General features: G+C 34.1%; 1 protein-coding gene across 1 annotated transcript in view; it reads left to right on the top strand.

The window, feature by feature from the left end:
* Window positions 1-14,203, top strand: part of LRRC40 (leucine rich repeat containing 40) — a 38,070-nt gene that overhangs the window by 20,833 nt on the left and 3,034 nt on the right. The window contains exons 10-14 of the mRNA XM_020896188.2: window positions 2,526-2,634; window positions 5,416-5,523; window positions 8,300-8,410; window positions 10,596-10,673; window positions 13,315-13,500. Of these exons, the coding sequence (XP_020751847.1) occupies window positions 2,526-2,634; window positions 5,416-5,523; window positions 8,300-8,410; window positions 10,596-10,673; window positions 13,315-13,500 (592 nt within the window). The remainder of the gene's footprint in view (window positions 1-2,525; window positions 2,635-5,415; window positions 5,524-8,299; window positions 8,411-10,595; window positions 10,674-13,314; window positions 13,501-14,203) is intronic.

Consider the following 14,203-nt stretch of genomic DNA (forward strand, 5'->3'; position numbering starts at 1 on the left):
CTCCCATGTTTTGAAAGATAACATGAAAAGTGGTGAAGTGTTGATTAACTACTAAATTACATGTAGTTTTAGTATAAATATTTAGAGGAAATGGCCCCTGGTAGATGTGGCTCTAATCTGAATCCATGAGACCATAAATATGCTGAAATTATGAAAACACTCTTAAATTCACAGTACTGTTCTGTCCTTAATCTCTGAGTTGTGTTATAGGGTACCAGTTAGAAATTATAATAAAAGATTCTGTCAGCACCTAATGCTTTACCTTTGTAAAAGAGCAAAACTTGACTATTATTGTATAAAATAAGGATTCTGTTGACTGGAAAGTATATTAACAGGTTTGAATAATGATATTGAGCATCATGAGCTTATTAGCCATTTGTACACCTTTGGTGAAATATCTTGAGTTCTTTTGTCCAATTTTTAATTTTTTAATTGTTGATGTAATAGTTCTTTATGTATTCTAGGTATAAGTCTCTTGTCAGATACATAATTTGGAAATGTTTTCTAGGCACCTGTGTGTTGTCTTTTCATTTTCTCGAAATGAAAAGCATCCTTCGAAACACAGGTTTTAAAAAAAATTTTAATAGTCATTTTCTTTTTTTGCTAATGCTTTTTGTTTCTTATCTAAAATTTCTTTGCAAAATCCTGTTTTATGAAGATTTTATACTTTTTTTCTTCTAAGAGGTTTATACTTTTGCTCTTACATTCGTGTCTTTGATCCACTGTGAGTTAATTTTTATAAATGCTCTGAGATAAGGGTCCACTTTCATTCTTTTGCATGAGATTATGCAGTTTCTGTGTACCATTTGTTGAAAAATCAGCTTTTCTCACTGAATGGTCTTTTCATTTTTCGTTGAATATCAGTTAACCATGAATGTAGGGTTCATTCTAGACTCACAAGTTTATTCCATTGATCTGTATTCCTATCCTGTGCCAGTACAGTACCATACAGTACATTGGTTACCACTGCTTTGTAATAAAATTTGAAATTGGAAGGTGTATAAGTCCTCCTGCTTTATTCTTCTTTCAAAATAGTTTGTTTCTCAATCTCATAAACATTTTAGAATCAGCTTGTTAATTTCTACAAAGGAGTAGGTTATCATTCTGATAGAGATTGCTTTGAATCTAGATCCATTTATGGAATATTGCCATCTTGGTTTTTTTAATCAAAAAGCCAATAAATGTACTTGTACAAGAAAACATAGTACAACGTAAATCGGTTTCTCACAATAGTCTCCCCCCCAAGAGACAATTGCCTTCCTTTTACATTCTCTTTGATGCTGATTATTAAAAGTAGCACTTTGGAAAGTCTTGAGAATATTCTACTTTAATAAATAATCATGCTAGTATAAATGTATATTTAAAAATAACAGTTTTGTTGCTGGTTTAATATTGTCTCTGCAGATGTAAATTTGGCAGTATATATTACATATTCTTTTAAGTGGCATAACCAAACTGCTAGGGAACTTCTAAATAGTAAAGCATTTCACTTGAAATCAGTGTTGCCCTCTGTGTTGTTCATCTCTATTCTATAGTCTATCATTTATTATGTTACTTCTGTAAATAAAATATTTATATGGATGTATTTGTGTGGAAAAAATAGTTTAATAATTATTGACTAATGAATATCTGATGAGCTTAAGGCAAGAGAAATATACTTAGTATCATTCAACAAGTTTCATTAAATGCCTGCTGGGTTGAGGAAAGATCCGGGGATACTACTGATTTTTTTAATGTTCTTTTGGCAAGTCTCTGTTCTTAATGTGACTGTTACAACTATTCCATCATTTTCACGTTGCTAAAAATTGTCTTATTTTATTTATGTCTAAATGGTGGAAGTCTCTTTCACCAAAAAATCACAAAGCCATTTCTTTTAATTGTGGATGATTTTTGTTTGTTTTGCTTTTTATATCGTATGGTGACAGTGTTAAAGATCAAACAGTCTCGAGAGGTTGGTGAAGGAGTTGATTGTGTGTAAATGTGAGTAGGTATGCGTGTTAGGAAATATCTATCGAAAATACAGTCTTACATTTGCTAAGAAAGATCTTAGTAAATATAAGTAATGTACGAAAAGCTTACTAGGCTATGCAGATTGCCAGATTTTAAATGATTGGGGATAATCAGCTTCATTGTGTCCTAAACTGAAAAGATAGGCAGAAGCCTATTTGGTAGACATTTTTGGAAAATAGTACTTTTCCTTTGTTAACAAATTCCTTCATTGGAAGGAATACTATTTTTGCTTGTCATTGTTTCTTCTGAGACATTGTAGTTATTCTTTATCCTTTCCTACTCCTAAATTTTCTTATGGTAAGATTTATTAAAAGATTTTGAACTTTTTATCTTTTTTCTGTTAAATAAAGGTAAAACTCTATACCTAGATTTGAGTTATTGGAAATAAAGCATATTAAAAGACATTTTCACCAACAGTATCTAAAAATCATGTGTACTATTTCTAAGTATTTTCAGGAATTTTTCAATGACTTCGTAGTACAAATATTAGTTTTATATAACTTTTCTTTTGCCAGATGATGGACCTAGCCAAAATGATTCTGTTACTGAGACTGCCATGACACTGCCAAGTGAATCTAGAGTCAATGTGCATGCCATCATCACATTAAAAATGTTAGACTATAGGTATGTAATTCATTTTCTTAAATGTTGTAAAACACATAGGTAACTTTCAGAAATAATTTTTCAGAGTTGGTGAAGAAGAATTCATCAGAGTGCATTCGTACTTAGAATAGTAGCAATTGCAAAAAAAAGCGATGAGATAAAAGCATATTAAAAGTACAGTGAACTTAAGCCCATTCCTTAGGTGATTTGTGTTTATTATGCTTAAGGAGGTTGATATGTGGTTATTAATAGTAAATTTTTTATAATATTTTATAATTGTAAAATATGAGACGCAATATTGTTTGGTAATAAAATTTTCTGATTTAGTATCCAGCATCCAGAGAGAATTTTATATTGGAGGGAGGTCATATATTGGTAACTAAGAAGTGTAAGTATCATTTATTTAATGAATACCTCAAGCAGGCAAAGCTTGAGAGGTTGTACTCTGTTTATATATCTGAATTCAAGCCAAATAGTATGTTTTAATAATGTGCTCTGGTGGCACATATATTAAACCTGAAATAGTTACAATGTTGGCATGTAAACCGAGGCAGAAGCCTAATGATGTTTATATATTATGGGCATGTGTTTGACTGGAGAAAGAGGATACCTATGCAGAAATTGGAAGTGGTTGTCAAGTATTTGTCAGTGATGTCTAAGGCAACAATGATAAAAGCAGCCAGTACAGTCAGAAGTCTTTCAGTGATAGCTCATGCTTGGGTATTGTAATTAAAGGATACATTCTCAAGTCAGATAGTGACAAGGTTTATTCAGTTATCCACAGAACCATCATCAGTTCCTGGCCTCTTTTCCTCAAGGTGTACTATCAGTGGGTACTACCTCCTCAGCAGTCAGGATACAGTCTCCATGTCATATTTGCTGTGTTTCATTCACATAGAAATCACTACTCTCAGCCTTCCTTCTTTGACACTGTCATACAAGAGAGTACTCATCCCTAGTTGTAGTTGTGTCCTTTTCATCGCATTCTAGTGTAGTAATTTAGCATGTTTTATTTTACACATGATATACCCATTTATTCAGTAGATATTTTTGGAACCTACTAGGTATCAAATTCTATGTTAGGTTTTATAATATACCAAATGTTCAGACAGACTTGATTCCTGTCTTGGAATTTCTTAGCTTAGAATTCCTTTTATCTCTGGCTTCCACTCCCTCTACCCTGCATGGATAAGATTTATTGAGTTCATTGAGTTTCTCTTCTATGCTGAACACTGTGCAGCTTTACATATGCTCTTTCTTTTAATCGTTTTAAGCAATCTATTAAAGTGGTATTGATGCTTTTTTTTTTTTTTTTTGGTGGGGTTAATCATTCCCATTCTTTAAAGGCACAGATATCACAAAAGCATAATAAAGGTAGCACTTAAGACTATACATCTTAGATTGTTTTGATTCTAAATTTATTGTAATTTGTTTTCCTTGGAGACTTGAATTGGACAGAAGTATTCTATTTAAAGTATAAATTATTTCTCTTAAGGCATAAATGCCTTCAACTGAAGTTTTTAAAATAGCGTAACTCTTCAAACTTTAATTTGAATAAGCCAGTTCTCTGTGACTTGAGCAATTCTGATCGAAAAGGTGAAAGTGTTCCATCTGCACAGCAGAAAATGGAACCTGAAAGCAAAAGTGGAAGCATACTAATGGTGAAATTTAGGCTTTTTATCTTTCTGTATTATAGTGCTTTTCTTATACAGTTCTCCAGTATCACACATTATATGTAGCATTGTTTTCTTATTCATACAGTCGTTCATTTTTGGCATTCTTCTGAAGATTCTTTTTTAGTTGACGAGGTTAGGAAGTAAAAATTATAAAAGAAGAACATAAGCATAATGCCCAATTAGAACATCAGATTGTTAAATTTGCAAATGTCAGAGTTCTACTATACTTTCTTAATAAAATTATATTTTATTGAAAATATAACTGAAAATTTTAATGGAAAAGAAATGTAATGAAATTTAATGAAAAGAAAATGCCTTTAGATTCTAACTTCATAGAACTGAGGTTTAAGGCGGGTAAATTAACAAAGTGTATTAATGGAAGAACCAGAAATAGTTTAGTCCAAGGCCATACTTTGTCACGTGCTAAGTGAGGGAGAAACTGGTTTAGGTTATGAGAAAACTAGTTTAGTACAGTGTTGAACTTTTAAAAAATTGATTGTTGTCTGCAGTTAACTCTGTATCCAAAGAAAGTTGACAGCTAAACTCTATTAAGAGATTTTTAAGAAAGAAGGCGAGATAGTTTTTAAAATTAGAGATTTAGCTGTACTCTGCGGTACAGGAATCCCAATTACTATTCCTTTACTGTATGACTCTTGGACATCTTAGACTTTAAAGGTATCTGTTTTTATTCATATTGAGTTTATGACTGTGAGTTTATGTCACACCAAAGGAGTTATGACACAATAGGTTGTCTGAATTCCTAACATTTTGTGAGTTGATAGGTTTTTGTGGTATTCTTTACAGAACTTCATAATAAACTACCTTGAGAAATCTCCTTATGAAATCTTTAAAGGCCTTTAAAATGAACAGCACAGATTGCTGTTCATTTCCATTTTGCTAAGAATGATGTCTCCCCAGATTGCTAAGGATGATTCACTTTTTAAAAAAATTATTTGTTTGGTTGCACCAGGTTTTAGTTGAGGCTCTCTGGATCTTCAGTCTTAGTTGGGGCATGCAGGATCTAGTTCCCTCACCAGGGCCCACTGCATTGGGAGCATGGAATCTTAGGCACCGGACCACCAGGGAAGTCCCAGAATGATGCATTTTTAAACCATTTTTCATTTAGTGATAAACAGACAGCTTTGATTCCTGATGAAGTGTTTGATGCGGTAAAAAGTAACATTATCACTTCGATTAACTTCAGTAAGAATCAGCTATGTGAAATTCCCAAAAGGTAAGAACTGTTCATGATGCTATTTCTATTAAGCTGTGACTGATTCTCAGTTGTACTTGCATCTTAGTTGCAATAATACTTATTTTTCATAGTTTTTTAATTAGAAAGTATACGTAAAATACCTTAAATTGTTAATATTTGAGGGATTTGGTAAAATTTACTTAAGGATTTCCTGAGATAAGGATTAATAAAGTATTGCCTAGATTTTGGGGGGAAGTGCAGGAAGTCCATAATTAGTTTAAATATAAACTGAATGGTTTCTTAAACTTCATACATTTAAAGTCAAATACCCTCAATGGTGAAAAATTGAAAGCATTTCCCCTGAAATCAGGAACAAGACAAGGGTGCCCACTATCACCACTACTATTCAACATAGTTTTGGAAGTTTTGGCCACTGCAATCAGAGCAGAAAAAGAAGTAAAAGGAATCCAGATAGGAAAAGAAGGAGTGAAACTCTCGCTGTTTGCAGATGACATGATCCTCTATATAGAAAACCCTAAAGACTCTACCAGAAAATTACTAGAGCTAATCAATGAATATAGTGAAGTTGCAGGATATAAAATTAACACACAGAAATCCCTTGCATTCCTATACACAATGAGAAAACAAAGAGAAATTAAGGAAACAATACCATTCACCATTGCAACAAAAAGAACAAAATACTTAGGAGTATATGTACCTAAAGAAACAAAAGACCTATGCATAGAAAACTATAAAACACTGATGAAAGAAATCAAAGAGGACACAAACAGATGGAGAAATATACCGTGTTCATGGATTGGAAGAATCAATATTGTCAAAATGGCTATACTACCCAAAGCAATCTATAGATTCAATGCAATCCCTATTAAGCTACCAACGGTATTTTTCACAGAACTAGAACAAATAACTTCACAATTTATATGGAAATACAAAAAACCTCAAATAGCCAAAGCAATCTTGAGAAAGAAGAATGGAACTGGAGGAATCAACCTGCCTGACTTCAGGCTCTACTACAAAGCCACAGTCATCAAGACAGTATGGTACTGGCACAAAGACAGAAATATAGATCATTGGAACAGAATAGAAAACCCAGAGATAAATCCACGAACCTATGGACACCTTTTCTTCGACAAAGGAGGCAAGAATATACAATGGAAAAAAGACAACCTCTTTAACAAGTGGTGCTGGGAAAACTGGTCAACCACTTGTAAAATAATGAAAATAGAACACTTTGTAACACCATACACAAAAGTAAACTCAAAATGGATTAAAGATCTAAATGTAAGACCAGAAACTATAAAACTCCTAGAGGAGAACATAGGCAAAACACTCTGACATAAATCACAGCAGGATCCTCTATGACCCACTTCCCAGAATATTGGAAATAAAAGCAAAAATAAACAAATGGGTCCTAATGAAACTTAAAAGCTTTTGCACAACAAAGGAAACTGTAAGCAAGGTGAAAAGACAGCCCTCAGATTGGGAGAAAATAATAGCAAATGAAGCAACACACAAAGGACTAATCTCAAAAATATACAAGCAACTCCTGCAGCTCAATTTCAGAAAAATAAATGACCCAATCAAAAAATGGGCCAAAGAACTAAACAGACATTTCTCCAAAGAAGACATACAGATGGCTAACAAACACATGGAAAGATGCTCAACATCACTCATTATCAGAAAAATGCAAATCAAAACCACAATGAGGTACCATTACACGCCAGTCAGGATGGCTGCTATCCAAAAGTCTACAAGCAATAAACGTTGGAGAGGGTGTAGAGAAAAGGGACCCTCTTACACTGTTGGTGGGAATGCAAACTAGTACAGCCGTTTTGGAGAACAGTGTGGAGATTTCTTAAAAAAATGGAAATAGAACTGCCATATGACCCAGCAATCCCACTTCTGGGCATACACACTGAGGAAACCAGATCTGAATGAGACACGTGCACCCCAATGCTCATCGCAGCACTGTTTATAAGAGCCAGGACATGGAAGCAACCTAGATGCCCATCAGCAGACGAATGGATAAGGAAGCTGTGGTACATATACACCATGGAATATTACTCAGCCATTAAAAAGAATTCATTTGAATCAGTTCTAATGAGATGGATGAACTGGAGCCCATTATACAGAGTGAAGTAAGCCAGAAAGATAAAGACCAATACAGTATACCAACACATATATATGGAATTTAGAAAGATGGTAATGATAACCCTATATGCAAAACAGAAAAAGAGACACAGATGTACAGAACAGACTTTTGGACTCTGTGGGAGAAGGTGAGGGTGGGATATTTCGAGAGAACAGCATCGAAATACGTATTTTATCTAGGGTGAAACAGATCACCAACCCAGGTTGGATGCATGAGACAAGTGCTCAGGGCTGGTACACTGGGAAGACCCAGAGGAATCGGGTGCAGAGGGAGGTGGCAGGGGGAATCGGGATGGGGAATACATATAAGTCCATGGCTGATTCATGTCAATGTGTGACAAGAACCACTATGATATTGTAAAGTAATTAGCCTCCAACTAATAAATGGAAAAAATAAAAAAATAAAAAATAAATAAAGTCAAATAGAAATTCCTGGACAGATAATATTGCAGCTGTTCTTAAAAATCTATTTTTATCAGTTACACATCCAAACTGACTGTGATTTTTTGTGAGAAAAGTAAAAGTTACAGAAAATCTTAATTAGCAAAAATAACATAAGCTTTTTTTCTCTATGGTCAGCTTGTAGTTTTAAAGTTCTGACAGTGAATTCAAGTATTAATATTTAAAATTATTACTGTTTCAGGATTGTGGAACTGAAGGAAACGGTTTCTGACGTCAATCTCAGTTTTAATAAGCTTTCCTTTATATCCTTGGAATTATGTACACTTCAAAAATTGACTTTTTTAGATCTCAGGTATTTATTGATACTGTTGCTTCCCTTTTTTTAATAATACTTTGTGTTTTACCTGATTTTTGCCCTTTCCCTCATGTTTTCCTAAGAAACAAAATTGGTCTTTATTAATAACATTTTAGGAGAGATCTAAAAGGAAGCATTTAGGAAATATTTTAATCAGATGTCATTTGAAGTTATGTTATAAGACAATTATTTAAAATATTAGGAAATACTGACACTTTATTAGCTTCATACTTAAAATTAAAATATCACATGGAAAGTATTTGCTTCATATTGCTTTTTTCTTTTTTAACATAAAACTGTAAATGCTATGCTGGCACAATAGCTAGCTTGAATTATCATAAAAAGAACCTATTTGGTTTCAAAATATATTAACTATTCAAGGCAAGATAAAGAAAAAGAACACTATGATTGACAGCAAAAATAAAGGAAACTATTTAAGGCTCTACAGAGATAATAGGAAGTTTAATTTAAATATGTCCTAAGTTGAAGTGACAGGATCAGAAGTGTCACAGGTTTTTGAGGGTGATAATAGGTATTTCAGGGTCAGATAGTCGTTCATTTTCTTAGGCTTTAAAACTTGATTTGTGAAGTATATTTCTATTACATGAGCTTCTTACTGCTCATGTATGTTGTTACTAGGTGTGGTTTTAGTTTATTAAAATATAACTGCTCTTGCTCCACTCACACAATAGTTAAATTACAATAAGCTAATTATATCTGTTTGAAGATTAGTCTTCACACAGAAGCAAAAATTTTTTCCTTATTCAGTTAAAACAAGTATATAAGCATGTATGCTCTTGCTAAATGTGGAATTATTTCTATTTTCCACAGACAATTACACTGGCAAAACAGTTTAAAATCACATTTTAGTTCAGTATTAAATGGAACAGTGAGGATGAATTCCTGCTCCAGTACTGCTGACTTTATTTCTTTTCATCCCATCCTTGTGTGTGTGTTTGTGTGTTTGTCTGTGTGTGTGCCTCTGTCTGTAACTGTACCTGGAAGTTTCTAATTAAGTGACTAAAATATGCTTTTATGTTTGATATCAGTATGTATAAGACTCTAGGAGAAGATATAGACCTTCAGTTGGTATTCATCACGAATTAATAAAGACAATAATGGAGAAAAATACAGAGAAAGGAAAAAAGGACATATGTTGAGTTGTAGAAAGTATGGCATATTAATATATAAGGTTCACTTCTGAATGCAAAGATATAGGTTAGAGAAAATTACTCAGTGTGATAGATAACCATTTAGTGGGAGATAATTTTCTCACAAATGTTTTCTATTAGTAGTTTGGGGGCTTCTCTCTGGTAGCTCAGTGGTAGAGAATTCACCTGTGGATTCCACTGATGCAGGAGATGTGCATTCAGTCTCTGGGTTGGGAAGATCCCCTGGAGAAAGAAATGGTAACCCACTCCAGTATTCTTACAGAGAAGCGTGGTGAGCTACAGTCCATGGGGTCACAGAAAGAGTCGGACATGACTTAGCAGCCAAACAGCAATGATAGTGGTAGTTGTGTGGCCTCTAGAATACTTCTACCTTCTTGTTAACCTTCTAAATTTTTTCCCAGATCATTTCAGTGGTAAATGAGATTCCCTTTACTTCTGTGTTTTATTGTAAGATCTTGAAAAGTTACACATTGTGCAAGTTAAAATTCTAAACTGAAAGTAGAAATGGTCTTCCTTAATACTTACATAGTAGAAAACTGTAAGTTTCTAAATACACAGAATCGCTTTACATTTCTGTTCCATCTTTTTCATGTAATTTTTCAATTATTCTTCAATTATTCTATATATGAAATATTTGTGTTAATCAAATACTTAGATAACTTGTGATGTCAAATAATGAAGCATTTACAGGCATGACCTAAAGGGCTCTGACTGTGGAAAGTATTGCTGATTGCAGTTTGAAGTAGATAAGGGATTAGTTTACAGTGTTTACTCTGTTAAGTCTATTATTAAAGAGTTGTTTGCGTCGCCAGTTGGTTGCACTTTGGTATTAGGATTAGGCCCATTGATCAAATACTTAAAAGCTGCTGACTGATTCAGAATTCTCAGGACACAGTCTTAATGAAATCAAGAACTGACAAACTGAGCTATGTAAATTTTTGTCGGATCAATAATTATAAAGTTGGACAAATTTTCAAATTTTGTAAATCATCTTTTTCTCTCTAATTTAGGAATAATTTTTTAAATTCTTTGCCTGAAGAAATGGAATCATTGACAAGGCTACAAACAATCAACCTTTCCTTTAATAGGTAAGAAACATCTTACTCACAATTATTCTGTAGAAAATTTGTAGATCTTACTGGAGAATACTAGCGATTACTAGAGAATGAAGAGACAAACAAAAAGGCTGTATGTTTTTTCTTCATTTAAATATCCAGGTTTATTGTCATTTAGTTGCACTTAGAGTTAAGAATAATGTTGCCTTTTTAGAATTTTCACAACTGATGTCCACATTTTTTTGTTCTTTTTAACTATTTTAAGAAACCTGTAGCCTAGTAGGAAGACAAATATGCAAATAAATAGTTCTTATTGCTATAGAGGAAGCATAGTGCATACATAGGTATTTCCAGAGATTACTTAAAGGTAGAGGAGGTAGCTTTGAAACTGAGGCTTGGAACACACAGGGACAAGTAGCATGTATTAGTGCCCAAGGATGTGAGAAAATGATGTGTTTGGGACCCTTCAAGAAGTTTAATATGGATCAGAACAAAAAATGAGGTAGCAGAAGAGTAGAAGTAACAAATGAAATTGGGCGTGTAAGCAGTAGCCAGCGCTTTCAGAGCTTTTTATGCTAGTGAAATTTAGATTGTGTTTTGTAAACACTAAGATTTTATAATAATTAGTGAAAGTGAAAGTTGCTCAGTCATGTCTGACTCTTTGTGACCCCATGAATTATATAGTCCATGGAATTCTCCAGGCCAGAATGCTGGAGTGGGTAGCTTTTCCCTTCTCCAGGGGATCTTCCCAACCCAGGGCTTGAACCCAGGTCCCCAATGTTGCAGGAGGATTCTTTACCAGCTGAGCCACAAGGGAAGCCCAGTGTAATAATAACTAATTTTTATTGGGAGTTTATTTATTAGTATTTATTGTCCGCTGACACTGAACTAAGTACTTTACATGTATTACCTCATTTAATCTTCACAAAAGCCCGGCACGGTCGGTTCTATTACTATGTCCATTTAGAAATCGAGGAGTATGGAGCTGGGATTTGAGCCCAGGTAGTTTGACTCCAGAAGTTGGGCTCTTAACAACTATGTCATATTGTTTCCTATGATGAAAGTTGATTCTGGTAACAATTTAATGTAAATAGTAGTGGCTAACATTTATTATATTACAGATACTGTCCCATGGCCTTCATATACATTCATTTAATCCTTGTAACAAGTATATAATTGTAGTACTATTATTCATCCTCATTTACAGATAAGAAATCTAAGGCACAGTGATGTTAAAATACTGCTTATTAATTTTTTTTCTGTCTACTCAATTATTTGTGTTTTCTTGAGTATAGGTTATACCTTTGCTGTCATCATGTAAAAATATAAGCGCTTCTGAGATTCTTCTAATTTTTATTTGTGAATTGAACTATCAGTTCTCTATTGATATGAACTATCAGTTCTCTATTGAGTTTGTCTGTTGAGCTATCAGGGCCTTCCCTGGTAGCTCAGATGTTAAGAATCTGCCTGCAGTGCAGGAGACCCGGGTTCAGTCCCTGGGTTGGGAAGATCCCCTGGAGAAGGAAATGACAACCCACTCCAGTCTTCTTGCCTGGAGAATCCCATGGACAGTGGAGGCTGGAGGGCTACAGTCCACAGGGTCACAGAGTCCGACTCGACTGAAGGGACTAAGCATGCACTCACACATTGAGCTATCACTTGCATTGTTAATTAATGTCTTTGGGGAGCTGGCAAAACCTAACCTTAACTTCTATGTTAACTGGTTAACTGCATCATTTTTAATTACCTTGTTCGTGGTTTGTGGGAGAAGTTGGAGGGACTACTCAAGATAATTTGGTTCATCTGTACTTCTGGTTATTGACTCTTCGTCCCTCTGTAACTTCAGAGCTTCGTTAATGAGTTTACCCTTCATTGTAGTTCAGCTGTTTTTAACATCACGGCAGCAAAAGAAGGGCAGCTGGGGAAGTGAAAAGGCCACCACTATACAGCTCTTCTTTACCACATCCTTCTCTTTTCCAGTTGAGGCAGCAGTTTGCCTCACGTTAAAACCAAGCTAGTTTCTTTTGCCCCCACCCAGAGATCCTGAAGGGTTTTATGTTACTGAGAACTGCTCTGAGAGCCATCAACTTTCCCATCTCTGTTGTGGCATCTTCAGGGTTACTTTGGATAAGAAGCCAGCAACCTAGAGTTGTTTTATAATGTTTTCAAAAACCAAAATGAATGTATTTTTGATTGTTGGAAAAATGACTGAATCAGTCATTTTTGAAGCCTAAATCAAAGCAAAGTATAAATCTCTTTTACTTTAAATATTGGCAGAAATTCTGTTTCAAAGAAATAAAAGTAAACTAAGGAAGAATACCTACATGGAGACATTTTATAAAGAGCATTTCAGGAAGATTTCCCTGTCTCCTGAATGAGAAAAGAAAAACATGGGGGGATTTACTCCAGACTTTTGTTTGCTTTTTTTCTATAGTAAATGGAAACTGCTACAAGTCTGTCCACTTAACATATATTTCAAGGTTTCCAAAGCTTATCCATTTTTAGAATTTTCTGAAAAATTTAAGTGTAGAACTTACACCAAATTAAAAAAAAAAACAAAAAACAAAAAACACCCCTTACATTAAGAAAGCTTTATGTCATGAGATCAAACCTCCATCATCTTAGGGGATAATTTTGCCTCTGATTCCTGTTTGTTCTGTTCATATTCTGATAGGTTCAAAATACTACCTGAAGTTCTGTATCGAATTCCCACACTTGAAACAATCTTGATTAGTAATAATCAGGTTGGATCTTTAGACCCTCAGAAAATGAAGACAATGGAAAATCTGATCACGTTGGACCTTCAAAATAATGACCTCTTACAGATTCCACCAGAGCTCGGTAACTGTGTGAACTTAAGGTAAACACACTGTTCTGCTAAGTTTTTTCATTTATTTAGTTTGTGGAAGTGTTTTTGTTTCTTTTTGTTTGTTTGTTTTTTGAGGTACTCTTGCAGGCAAGTTGAAATAAAAAATGTAATGTCCTGTTAAAAATAACAGGTAACAAAACTCTGAATCCCAATTCTGTTTTCCAAATTTTACCAAATGTATTTTTTAGTTTTGTTTATATAGCATGATATATGTGTAAATATAGTACACATATATCATACATGTTGATTGTTTTTAGTGATACTTTTCTCATCCCTCTGTATGTGTATAACCTGAAACTACTGCATAGAAACATCAGGGAAATATCAACTCCTTAGCTGTGCATATAGGGATTTTTAAAATCTGATTATAGACTACTACCACTTGTTTCAAGCCCTGCATGGTCTTTCTTACTCTGTGTTTCCTATTACCTCAGCCTCAAGTACCTTTACCCTGCTTCTGTCAGTAATCGACCTAATTATCACATTTGAAAACCTTTCCAAAACTCCAGGCAGAGTTAGTCCCTCCTTAGATTTCCCATCCTGCTTTGTTAGGACTCGTTTATACCATTTCTTTGTCCTCCTGTACAAGAGTTATCCCAGTGCCGAGAAAATGGTAAGTGCCTAATGAGTATACTTGTTAAGTGAATATAAAGGGAATTTGAGACATGAACAGCAAGCCTAGTAGTTAAACAGA

This window comes from Odocoileus virginianus, chromosome 5, assembly GCF_023699985.2.
Source record: "Odocoileus virginianus isolate 20LAN1187 ecotype Illinois chromosome 5, Ovbor_1.2, whole genome shotgun sequence".
Taxonomy (NCBI): domain Eukaryota; kingdom Metazoa; phylum Chordata; class Mammalia; order Artiodactyla; family Cervidae; genus Odocoileus; species Odocoileus virginianus.